This window comes from Coccinella septempunctata, chromosome 2 (assembly GCF_907165205.1).
Source record: "Coccinella septempunctata chromosome 2, icCocSept1.1, whole genome shotgun sequence".
NCBI lineage: Eukaryota > Metazoa > Arthropoda > Insecta > Coleoptera > Coccinellidae > Coccinella > Coccinella septempunctata.
The window spans coordinates 1,804,467-1,817,560 of record NC_058190.1 but is presented as its reverse complement, the minus strand read 5'-3'; the positions used below and the strand labels follow the sequence as shown (position 1 = coordinate 1,817,560).

General features: G+C 35.5%; 1 protein-coding gene across 2 annotated transcripts in view; it reads left to right on the top strand.

Annotated features, from left to right (window-relative positions):
* The window catches only part of LOC123307606 (protein transport protein Sec23A), a 33,753-nt gene that overhangs the window by 12,424 nt on the left and 8,235 nt on the right, over positions 1 to 13,094 (top strand). Inside the window, exons 9-12 of one of the 2 annotated variants that reach the window (XM_044889984.1) lie at positions 676 to 876; positions 935 to 1,261; positions 7,021 to 7,242; positions 12,819 to 12,839. In XM_044889984.1, the coding sequence (XP_044745919.1) occupies positions 676 to 876; positions 935 to 1,261; positions 7,021 to 7,242; positions 12,819 to 12,839 (771 nt within the window). The remainder of the gene's footprint in view (positions 1 to 675; positions 877 to 934; positions 1,262 to 7,020; positions 7,243 to 12,818; positions 12,840 to 13,094) is intronic. The other variant, XM_044889985.1, reaches the window with a different exon arrangement.

The window sequence follows — 13,094 nt, the reverse complement described above, 5'->3', positions numbered from 1 at the left end:
TCATCGCAAAATCTTTAACAAATTTATTGAACAATTTGAGAGATTGTTTCCGTTTTACATGTTCAGGTATGTTGTTATATACCATTGCAGCCTGGTAGTAAGGTGAATTTTTGGCTCTATTTGTTCTGATATTATCTAGATGGAAATTGTTAATTTGTCTGGTATGGTAGTTGTGAATGTTTAGTCTTTTTTTCATTTTAGTGTTGAATAATATCCGGAAAGACCATAGATAAACAAAACTAAATAAATATCAGAAATTCGATTTAGCTGGAGTTACGAGGTTTGTTAATTAGGCCATCGCCATATCAACGAAAGTATGGGAGTTAATAGATTTAGCATTGTTTCATAACGAACATTCGGAACATTTGAAACCCAAATTCTCATTCAGTTTGAGGTCCTCTATCTCCACCTAGACGTTGTTCCTTACGTCACCAGTCACCCTGTATAAACAATCCACCCGGTACAATCCGCAATATCTTGCGATGTAGTCGTCCGTTTTTAAAAGTGCTTGAAAAACGCACAAAAAGACATCGAGTTCGAGTGCTTTCACGAGCTCTAAACACAACGCTTTAGCACAGTTCATTTAAAAAGTTAGTAAAAAAAAATTGGAAACTTTTGAGATAATCTCAAAATTGAACTTCCTCAACTGCAGCGGTATATTTATCGAAATTACAGCATTCAAGTGGACAGAAAAGGATAAGAGTAACAACGGTTGCGAGAAATTGGGCTGACGCGTCTGTGAACATCCATCACATAACAGCGGGCTTCGACCAGGAAACAGCAGCTGTTCTGATGGCAAGAATGGCGGTGTATAGAGCGGAAAGCGATGAGAGCCCCGACGTGCTCAGATGGGTCGACAGGATGCTTATAAGATTGGTAATTCGAGTCATATTTGTTATTTTTTTTTTATTACATACCCCAATTTTTTTTTCAGTGTCAGAAGTTCGGAGAATACAACAAGGACGATACCAACAGTTTCCGATTGAGCGAGAACTTCAGTTTGTACCCTCAGTTCATGTATCATCTCAGACGTTCCCAATTCTTGCAAGTTTTCAACAATTCCCCGGATGAAACGTCCTTCTACAGACACATGCTGATGAGGGAAGATCTCACCCAGTCGTTGATAATGATACAACCGATATTGTACAGTTATAGTTTCAACGGACCTCCGGAACCTGTTCTTCTTGATACCAGTTCCATTCAACCCGATAAGATCCTGCTCATGGACACCTTCTTCCAAATTTTGATTTTCCACGGAGAGGTGAGTTTACATTTTTTTTTCCTTTTGAAAACAGAGAAATAGAACAAATGTATACAGGGTATTTCATAGTCGAATGTATGAGGATATATTGAAAAATTCTTAGCCTACTATAGAACCAAACAAATTTCAATGTCAAATTATTGTATTACTCAACATATTCTCCTCTTAATTGGATACATTTATTACAGCGAACCTGCAACGTCTCTAGACCTTTCAAAAAAAATGTTTCTTCTTGCTCTGCAAACCAGACATCCACAGCTTTTATTACCTCCTCGTTGGAACAAAGTTTACGACCTTTTAAACTTTTTATCAGTTGAGGAAAGATATGCAACAACTAGTTCATACTGACATAGTAATTTTATTCAGGTCGGGCCTAGGAAAAACTGACTAATGATATTGAACTAAAAAAAAAAACACCCTGTATATCAAAATTCCCTTTATTTCATAGGATATTCGAGAAAAAGAAGAAAAAACTTCAGGGAACAAGGTATTTCTTGTACTTCGGCATGCGATTCCAATATTCAATCTATCTAGTCAAGTCTGAATTTTCAGACAACACAGTAGGTAGCCAAACTTTTATGAAACACAATTTTACTCAGAATTTATTCATTTTCATTTACGAGGATATATTGAAAAATTCTTAGCCTACTATAGAACCAAACAAAATTTCAATGTCAAAATATTTTATTACTCATCATATGTTCCCCTCTTAATTAGATACATTTATTACAGCGAACCTGCAATGTCTCTAGACCTTTAAAAAAAAATTCTTTTCTTTCTCTGGAAACCAGACCTCCACAGCTTTTATTACCTCCTCGTTGGAACAAAATTTACGACCTTCTAAACTTTTTTCTGTTGAGGAAAGAGATGATAGTCGGATGGAGCCAAATCTGTTGAATAAGGGGGTGTTCTAGTAATTCAAACCCTTAATCACGAATTTTTTGCATGGCAACATGAGATTTGTGTGCATGGGCGTTGTCTTGTAAAAACAAAGCACTTTTGGATAGCTTTCCGCGTCTTTTCTCTTTAATTTTTTCCCGTAGAGTGGTCAGTAATGTCGAATAGTAATCTTATTATTATTGTTATTGTTATACCCTCATTCAAAAAATCAATCATGATTACTCCATGGCAATCCCAAAAAACTGAAGCAAGAACTTTTCCAGCAGAGTTTTGGACACGAAACTTCTTAGGTCTTGGAGAGCCAGAGTGTCGCCATTCCATCGATTGTTGCTTTGTTTTTGCATCGTAGAAATGTACCCAAGTCTCAGCCATAGTAACAATTCGGTTTAAGAAGTCTACATGGTTTTCAAATCGAGCACAGATCGAACGCGATGCTTCTACCCTTGCACGCTTTTGGTCAACATTCAAACATTTGGGGATCCATTTTGCAACAATTTTTCTCATGTCCAAATTGACGTGAACTATATAATGAACGCGTTCGTATGAAATATTCAGTGCTTCAGATATGCGTTCTAGCCCAATTCGACGATCTGATAAAATCATGTCATAAACTGCATCGATATTTTCGTGGACTGACACAGAAACAGGCCTTTCCGATCGGTCATCATCTTTCAATGTTTTGAAACTTGCAGTCCAATTTTTCACTGTCACATACGAAGGACATTGATCACCAAGGGTATTTAGCATATCTTCGTAAATCTGCTTACCTCTTAAGTCTTTTATACAGGTACTTGATGATGGTCCATATTCCAATTTTTCACTTTTCACAATTTCGGTGGATATCTTCTTTCTTTTAATTTATTGTCCCCAAACTTCACACTGATACTTCTAATGAGTTATTGTTTGTTGCTATGGTAACGCAATATTTTTTTCATGCATGGAACTGGTCTAGGCTAACTAGATTTCAGTACATCCTCGTACACTGCGTCCCATTTTGGTTGAGACTGCACTCTATCTCAGCTATTATTGAAGATAAAGACATGCGGTTTTCTCGACCTGTATCACTTTTTTGTAAAACTTTTAAAGCCTCAAACAGAAATATTCCAACTACTTTTGTACCTGAAATACAAGGCGAGAACAATCTTTTGGCGATGTAATTATTTCTCAGGCCCTGTATAAGATGGAAAAAAATGAAAACTGCTCAAAATAGATATTTTTACATAAAAGTCAGTGGCGTATCCAAAAAAAAATTTAAGTCCACTGTTTTTATGATTGGGCACAAACTTGGTAGTTTTTAAATAGAACACCCTGTATATTTTAACTTCAAATTTTTGCAATTTTTTTAGGAATACATTGATGTATCATAACCATATCCTTAATAAATTTTACGTACAAAAATCAGAAAAATCCATATTTATGTTTGTTTTTTCAATAGTAGGCCATGAATTCTTTCACACATGCATTTAATTATTACTTTTCAAAACGCCGTGTTATTTAAACCTATTAATTCAATTATATTTTAAATAAACTTAAAATATCACTCTTCAAAATTGAGAATATTTAAAATGCAATTGAATAAATAAGTTCAAGCACCTGGCGTTTTGAAACAAGTGATAATTGCATGATGGCATGTGTGGGAGAATTCATAGCGTACTATTAAAAAAACAAACATAAATATGGATTTCTCTGATTTTTGAAGCTAAAATTTATTAAAGATTAGGTTGTGAATGTTGTGATACACCAATGTATTCAGAAAAATCCAGAAATTTGACGTTAAAATATACAGGCTATTCCATTCAAAAAGACCAAGTTTGTGCCCAATCTAAAAAACAGTGCTCTAAAAAGAAATTTTCAAATACACCACTGACTTGTATGTAAAAATATCTATTGTAAGCAGTTTTCATTTTTCTTCTATCTTATACAGTGCCTGATAAATAATAACATCTCCAAAGGTACACATTTTCGTTTTCGCCCTGTATTTCAGGAACAAAAGTAGTTGAAATATTTCTGTTTGTGGCTTCAAAAGTTTCACATAAAAGCGATACAGGGTTTCGAAAACCGCATGTCTCTATCTTTAGCTGAGATACAGTGCAGTCTCAACGAAAATGGGACACAGTATACAGGGTGGGCAAAATTCGATGGGATTGAATGGCACGTTTCTTACCTCGATTTTCAAAATATTGTTTATGGCCAAAACCGCATCCTCCTATCTTTTTTTTGTTTTCAAGTTATAAGGGAAAACTCATTTTTCTTTGTACTCGTGCCTTTATTTCGTAAAGAATCAGTGATATCGACAGACACTTTTTCATCTAGAATGCAGTGGCGTAGTCAAAGATTCTTTTCAGTCCATGACTTCAGTGATATAGTGATAATAAATATGATAATGAACTTTATGCTCTCAAATTGTGTCAGGTTATTAGATGACACAGGCTTTGCATTTAGTGGATTTCCTTAGGTTTATTATTCAGATAATAAAATTGTAACAACCTTGTAGATTTCAAAGAATAAACCTTACTATTATTATTAATATGAGAGACTTTGAAGATCACTTTCATTCCTGATATTTGAAAGGATGAAAAATTTTCCAATATGGAATGAATCACTTTCAGGAAATTTTATAAACCTGGATTCAACTGAATATGTTCGGAAACCTTTTTAACCAGTAAATAATCTAAATTCCAGTACCACAGCCTTTTCAAACACCTTCACAAATAAGGCTGTGCCAGTACTAGTAGAGGTTAATTGGTAAATATGAAGTAGTCATGGAAATTCTCATAATTTCCTCATTTCTCGAGCATCTTCTCGAATATCCGGTATGAAAGTGATCTCCAAAGGCTCTCATAACCTGATAAAACATAAAAGCATAAAGTTCGTTATCATATTATCAATGAAAATGAACTGCCAATTTGACCGAACTAGTTTTGAGTTTTTTATTGGAAGAACAATTAGAGATACGACTTATATATTCTGAATCAGAAAAAAATATGGGACTGGAATATGTAAACATAATACAGGGTGTATATTTAAAAGAATAAAAGTTATCACTAAATCACTGAGGAGCGGAGTGAAAAAATATTTGACTACGCCACTGCATTCTACATGAAAAAGTGTCAATTATGGACTTTAAACGAATTCATAAGTAAAGTGTTTATGATGCAGTCGAACATAAAGTTCTTTATCATATTATCAATGAAATGACCTGCCAACTGGACCGATCTAGTTTTCGAGTTTTTTATTGAAAGAATAATCAGAGACACGACGTATGTTATATATTCTGAATCAGAAAAAATAAGGAACTGGAATATGTAAAAATAACACAGAGTCTATATTCAAAAAAATAAAAGTTATCACTATATCACTGAAGTGGCGGACTGAAAAAAATCTTTGACTACGCCACTGCATTCTACATGAAAAAGTGTCAATTATGGACTTTAAACGAATTCATAAGTAAAGTGTTTATGATGCAGTCGAACATAAAGTTCTTTATCATATTATCAATGAAATGACCTGCCAACTGGACCGATCTAGTTTTCGAGTTTTTTATTGAAAGAATAATCAGAGACACGACGTATGTTATATATTCTGAATCAGAAAAAATAAGGAACTGGAATATGTAAAAATAACACAGAGTCTATATTCAAAAAAATAAAAGTTATCACTATATCACTGAAGTGGCGGACTGAAAAAAATCTTTGACTACGCCACTGCATTCTACATTAAAAGGTGTCTATAGAATGTAACATTTGTTTTTCGATATCACTCATACTTTAGGAAATACAGTAAAATCCTGTTATAACGACATTGGGGGGACCGTGAATATTAAGTCGTTATATCCGATGGTCGTTATATCCAAGAATGTGTATAAAGAACTCAGAAATAGGATTCATCTATGTATTTTATTTTGAGATCGTTATAACTGCATACATAACGAATACAAAATACAAATAGGTATATACAATAATATACATATGCGAATACATGGATAAGATCATTAAATTCATACTGTAAATAAGTATATGTTACAACATCGAACTTTTTTATATATATACAATTAAACAGTAGTGAGTAGTAGGCTTAAAAAAATGAGTATCGCTCCGGTATTTCTCCGATGATAGAGTCGACAGCGCTTGCAACGGCGAATTGTTACTGGTACGTCGTTATAAACGGAAGAAATAGAACAAGCTTAGAAAATTTCTGTCGCAATAAGCGACTTCGTCCTTATAGTCGAAGTCGTTACGTCCGAATGGTTTTATGTTGAATTACTTAGAATTTCAAACAATTGTCGATAATTTCTTCGTTATATACGGATTTTCGTTATAACCGGTGTCGCAATAAACAGCTTTCACTGTAGAAGCACCAGTAAGAAGAGCCGAAAAATGAGTTTCCTCTTATAACTTGAAAACAAGAGAAGATAGAGGGATGCGGTCTTGGCCATTGACAATCTTTTGAAAATCGAGGTCGGAAACTTACCATCCATTTTTCTCTAGCTCCCACGGTTACAGAGCTCTCATTAAATCCCATCGAATTTTGCCCACCCTGTACACGTAACATTTTTCTTTTCAAGTTTGGCGCCTCCTCACACATTTTCGTCGCGCATAAAAGAATATATACTTTTCAACATGTAATTAACCACATATATCTCAATCTGACACGCCCGAGTATGCACAATGATAGTTTTTTCTACTGTTCTGACAGACTGCCCTAAACAATTCCCCCTATTATATACAGGTCTAATTTTTGGCACAGGTACTCTATAGGGTCCTAGGTATCTCCCCTTATATTAATCTGACACGCTTGAGTGAATCCAGAATTTCCCTCTTGGGCTCCGTAACCACATACTTATAAATTTATATTTTCAGACCATCGCCCAATGGAGAAATCTCAAGTATCAAGATATGCCCGAGTACGAGAACTTCCGTCAGTTGTTACAAGCTCCAGTTGACGATGCCCAAGAGATCCTGCAGACGAGGTTCCCCATGCCCAGATACATAGACACCGAGCAGGGTGGTTCGCAGGCGCGTTTCCTCCTGTCCAAAGTGAACCCGAGTCAAACTCATAACAATATGTATGCTTACGGCGGGGTAAGTGTCATTTTCATTATTATTATTATTATTATTCATCATTGAAATGTTCACAAACTATGTACGACTCAGTTTTTATGGTTCAACGAACTCATTTTCACTATTCATTTTCGTTATGCATTTCATTCTGCTCGCTGCATTCTTGAAGGTTAGTCGTTTTAGCAGAAGGTAGAACTGGTCAAAATAAACTGTTTCAACAAAAATCATCTTTAAATGATATTCGTTTGGTTGTTTTTGCGGCCGGCGAAACGCGGCGGTTTGAATAAATAAACCGTTTTCTGAACCCTCTAAATCCGCTCATCTCCCCCCTTGGCTTTCCGACTCGGTGCTTATGAAATTAGTATACAGGGTGATTTTAAGTGTTTCATTAGACGTATTCAAGAAAAGAATGGTAATACAGTTTCAAGATTTTGGATTTTCGTTTTAGAGTACATGAACTTGAATTGTAGAATATTTTCAAGCGGAATCTACTTCCGGTTTTACCGGAAATGAATGTAACTTCGTTATTTCGAATGTAACACCCTGTATATTTATACATATTCAAATTCTTCGTTCAATTCTACACTGATTGAATGTATGATATGCGCAACCACTCAAGCGATTTTTGAATTATAGCCTGATTATCAAATATGTTGAAAAAAAGATTGTCACAAATTAGTGCCTGTGTCTTCGAAATCCCTCACTGTAAGAATTTCTTTTTGCGAAAGTGGATCAAGAGAAAGTACGCTGATACTGTTTCTTGTATAACTTATGAGGGTGTCTGAAACAGGGCTCCAAAGTGAGCCTCAATAACACTATGATATACAGGGTGGCCATTTGAAAACGAAATAAATTTTTTCGATAGAAATGCTCGGACAGGTCGATTTCTGTTTCGAGGGGGACAACTTAAGATGTAGGTTACGGACGCATAGCGCTTCAACCCTTGCTACTACAACCCTCACCCCCAATTTTTGAATAGGGAAGATGGGGTAAGTGATAGCTCATTTGAATGGTATTTTTATACTGATTTCAGCACAGTAATTGTTTTTTCATTTTATGCATTAGTTCTCGAAATATTCTTAACTAAGTATTTGAAAATGAAGTGGTGTTTTCATGGCACTTGTAGTGTTTTTTTGTGAAAAATCCACATTTTGAGCTTCAAAACAACCAAACTGTGGCTTCCTTCCTCCAATCCACTGACATAGAAATCTTTAATCAAGATGTCGAACAAACAAAGCGTATTGCGAAGGAGCTCAATCTTGCTGAAACTCAATCTAAATTATCTTCGATATAATTTGCAGTATTTCCAATAACATGCGGTAACACTTGATCGATAGAAATCTCCAAAAAGTCCAAATACGTACATATCTCTAATCAGATAACCAGGTAAGAAAAAAATAAAATAAAATAAAAAATTATCGATTCTCATTTTTTTGAAAAAGATATGAATTCAATAATCAACAAAATGAAAACATTATTGAGGCCAACTGAGAAAACACTTCATAATTAATCGGAGATCGTTTCACGAATTGGGACTGGAATATTTCTGTGGCATCATTAATGATTTGATTTTCTTACCTGGTAATCTGATTAGAGATATGTAGGTACGTATTTGGACTTTTTGGAGATTTCTATCGATCAAGTGTTACCGCATGTTATTGGAAATACTGCAAATTATATCGAAGATAATTTAGATTGAGTTTCAGCAAGATTGAGCTCCTTCGCAATACGCTTTGTTTGTTCGACATCTTGATTAAAGATTTATATGTCAGTGGATTGGAGGAAGGAAGCCACAGTCTTGGTTGTTTTGAAGCTCAAAATGTCGATTTTTCACAAAAAAACACTACAAGTGCCATGAAAACACATTTTCAAATACTAAGTTAAGAATATTTCGAGAACTAATGCATAAAATGAAAAAACAATTACTGTGCTGAAATCAGTATGAAAATACCTTTCGAATGAGGTATCACTCACCCCATCTTCCCTATTCAAAAATTGGGGGTGAGGGTTGTAGTAGCAAGGGTTGAAGCGCTATGCGTCCGTAACCTACATCTTAAGTTGTCCCCCTCGAAACAGAAATCGACCTGTCCGAGCATTTCTATCGAAAAAATTTATTTCGTCTGTAATCTCGTCTGTTTCGTTTTCAAATGGCCATCCTGTACAAGTTTTTTCAAATGGCAACCTGATTGCTCGTTGAAAGCTAGTCAGGGTGTCCCAAACATTTAATGCCTTTAATCAGTAGTTTTGCCCTTATTGAATAAAATTCTAATTTCACGACTAAAGCCAGGTTTCGCACAGTCTGCCTGTATATAGGAACTATATATAGGCATTAGCTGATCAAGCACTATGCAAAACATGCAATAATAATTAATAATTACACTAGAATGATATATCAAAAGTTTGTCCTTTATTTGCGGCAAATGTAACAAAATCTTAAAAGGGATAATTAGAAATTTAACGAAAGAAATTCACATTTACAAACTTAAACAAAATAAAGGTTCAGTAAATACCAAAAAAATTATCTCCCCATTAACCCTTTTAACGCTCTCGAATGAATACACTAATAAATAATGAATGATATCTTGGTTTAAAACTATAACAAAAATTTTCTAAACAACAAGAAAATAATCCTGCAATAAATTTTCAAAATGCTCTCAACAATGCATTATAAATGAATAGATATAGCCTACTTGAAAATTATCTTAATAAATCTATGATTAGACTAAGGAAACTTCTTATTCCTACAATTCGAATTTTATTCAATACCGGCGAAACTACGGATTTTCAAGGCATGAAATGTTTGGGACACCCTAACTAGTTTTTGATGAGCAATCGATTAGAATGACAAATTTATAGAATTGACCTTTGAAAAAAATGAGATATCATAGTTTTATTGAGGCTCACTTTGGAGCCCTGTTTCAAACACCCTGTATAATATTTCCTTATAAGTTATACAGGAAACAGTATCAGCCAACTTTCTCTTGTTCTACTTTCTCAAAAAGAAATTTTTACAATGTGGGATTTCGAAGATATGGACACTAATTTGTGACAATCTCTTGTTCAAAATTTTTTTTAATTAGGTTATAATTCAAAAATCGCTTGGGTGGTTGCGCATATCATGCATCAAATCAGTGTAGAGTTGAGCGAAGAATTCGAATATGTATAAATATACAGGTTGTTGCATTTGAAATAACGAAGTAACATTCATTTCCGGTAAAACCGGAAGTAGATTCCGCTTGACAATATTTTACAATTCAAGTTCGTGTACTCTAAAACGAACATGCAAAATCTTGAAACTGTATTACAATTCCTTCCTCGAATACGTCTAATGAAACACTTAAAATCGCCCTGTATACCGAAGATCCTACATCGTGCACGATACCATTTGTCTGGAAGCCAGCTAAGAGAAGACCTTGGGGAACAACGGTAAGTTCGGAAACTCACCAACAAAATCGATCTACAGATCACAGATTGTTGGATTGGCTGGTCTGTTGTGGCACACAAAAAGCTAAACCTCTCTCTCTAGCCCATCATACTCACCAGGGAGATTATGTCAGAGGGGGAGTGATTCTTGAGTCCCTCTAGATTCAGCTTGGGAGAGCCAAAGGTCCAAGTCTGACCCTGTCTGCAGCCGGGCAGTCACAGAGGATGTGCTCAATCGTTTCGTCCTCCTCTTGGCAGAGTCTGCAGAGTAATTCAGTGACGATGCTAAGTTTGTGTAAGTGAGCTCTGATTCTGCAATATCTTGTGAAGACCGCCTTTATGGATCTCAGATAGGTTCTAGAAACTCCTAGCCATCGACAGGTGTATGGACTGGGAGGCACTGAGATGGCCCTGTGCGAATGACCAGTCCAGAACAGCTGCCCCAAAACTTCAGGACCCTCTGCCCTATCCAGCTGTTTTTTCGTTCCCTGATTAAGGAATTAAAAATTCCTTCGGTTGGTGTTTGCCTAATAAACACTGAGGTTGCGTCTTCTCTGACTAGAGCATACAATAACATGATGCCTCTCAAGCCTGAGTGTACAGGAACTCAAATAAGTTGCAGTCTGTTGTGACTTCCCAATTTGGAAGGCTCATTTCCAAATACGTTTTGTACTTTGCAGTTTTAAAATTCCGGATGAACTTTTTGAAATGATCCATTCCTGGAAAGTACCTCCAGAGTATTTCTCTTTTGGTTTCTTCCTTCTCCAGAAACTCTTTCTTATGGGTGCATTTTCCTATACCACAGGAAGGCTCTGGGGCAGTAAGTGGCTTTTATGCTCCCTTTCCTGCGACTATGTTAGCCCCTTCGTTTCCTTTGGAGTGGCCAGGAACTCCAAGGACCAAAGAGACCTTGTTGTTCTTTTATTGAGTTTCCTTCGGCTCTACCATATCAGCTTTGAGTCGATGAAATACGAGTCCAGTGCGTTAATAGCGGCTTGACTTTCAGAATAGATCACTATATAACTTTCCAGGTTTATGTCTACGAATCTTTCGAATGCCAATATTTCTGCCTGAAAAATACTAGAGCAGAAACCTAAAGATAGTATTACCCTTGGTGTCCGGTCGTGAATGTTAGTTTGCCTGAATGGGGTTTGTCAGGCGTTTTTTGTCCCAGTTACTGGCGACTCTTTGCGGGCAAAAAACAAACCCTTCAACTGTCAATCATCGTTACAATAATTATCATCGTCTACGCTCCGAAAGGTTTTTTAGAAAGCGAACAAATCCTCTGATATATCGCCGCAGTTATCGCACCATTGCATCTATAGCGGCATTCTCTATCAACCATGATAATGTCAAGTTCAACATTTGAATAATTGCATCTGAGTGCAATGCGGGCGTTACGTTTGTCGACTTCAATCGGACAGAACCGTACTAAAAATTTCACGAAATCGCATTTAGCTATGAAAGATGATTTATTGTGAAATGGTTTATTATGATGGGTTCTATCCGCCTAGAAAATTGAAAATTTTCAGTTGATATATTTTTTATTGCAGCGATATTTTTTATTTTGCGTTCCTAAAATATTTATACAGGGTGATTCACCTCGATGGACGTTTACGTTCAGGGACAACTGATCATAATTTTATGCTGATCATTTTGATGTTCTGATTTTCGACAATGAATTTCTCCCCCAAATCTGCAGACCTCAGCAACTTCCGGTTATACTGGAAACATCCCACTCCTTTCTTATTTCAAATGGCACACCCAGTATACCTTCGGATCGTTAGATAGCTGATTTGATGGCAATTTCAACGGTCTGCCATAACTTGCGTAACAAATTTTCAGCACCAAATTGTGATTAGATTGTGATTATGGAATTTGTGTGTTATTCGTAATTTTGTTTTTTCCCAATCTGTAATTGGCTTAACCTGTAGATTGGTGTAGTATTTAAATAAATTAGATTTCCATGAACGTCTAACAAGCCATCGCAATGAATCAACCTGTATACTTATTAACACAAGTTAATTAATATTCGCTTAAAACTGATTTGTCCTTTATCATCTGTGGACTTTCATTAGTGAAACCGTGAATTTTTTTATTTATACATTTTTTCGTGCAATGTCATTCGTACGATGATTAATTTTTCAACTTTATTTTTCATAATCCCTGGATAGGCCATGCCCGCCATTTCATCGGTATAGTAATTTTTTTCATTATTATTTTACCCTTATAGAATAATAAAAAGGTTATGTGTATAACTATTTATGAACGCCCGAGCAACCAAATCGAAACAGATCGATTTTTATCGAGAAGCACATGAAAAAGTCACATACTCATTAAAAAAATTTGAATCGAAGTATTGAAATGAAGCCATGATAAATATATTTGGGGTCTACATCCTTAAATGTACACGGTGTCCAAGTTGAAGTGTCCCTATTCCTTATTGCGGA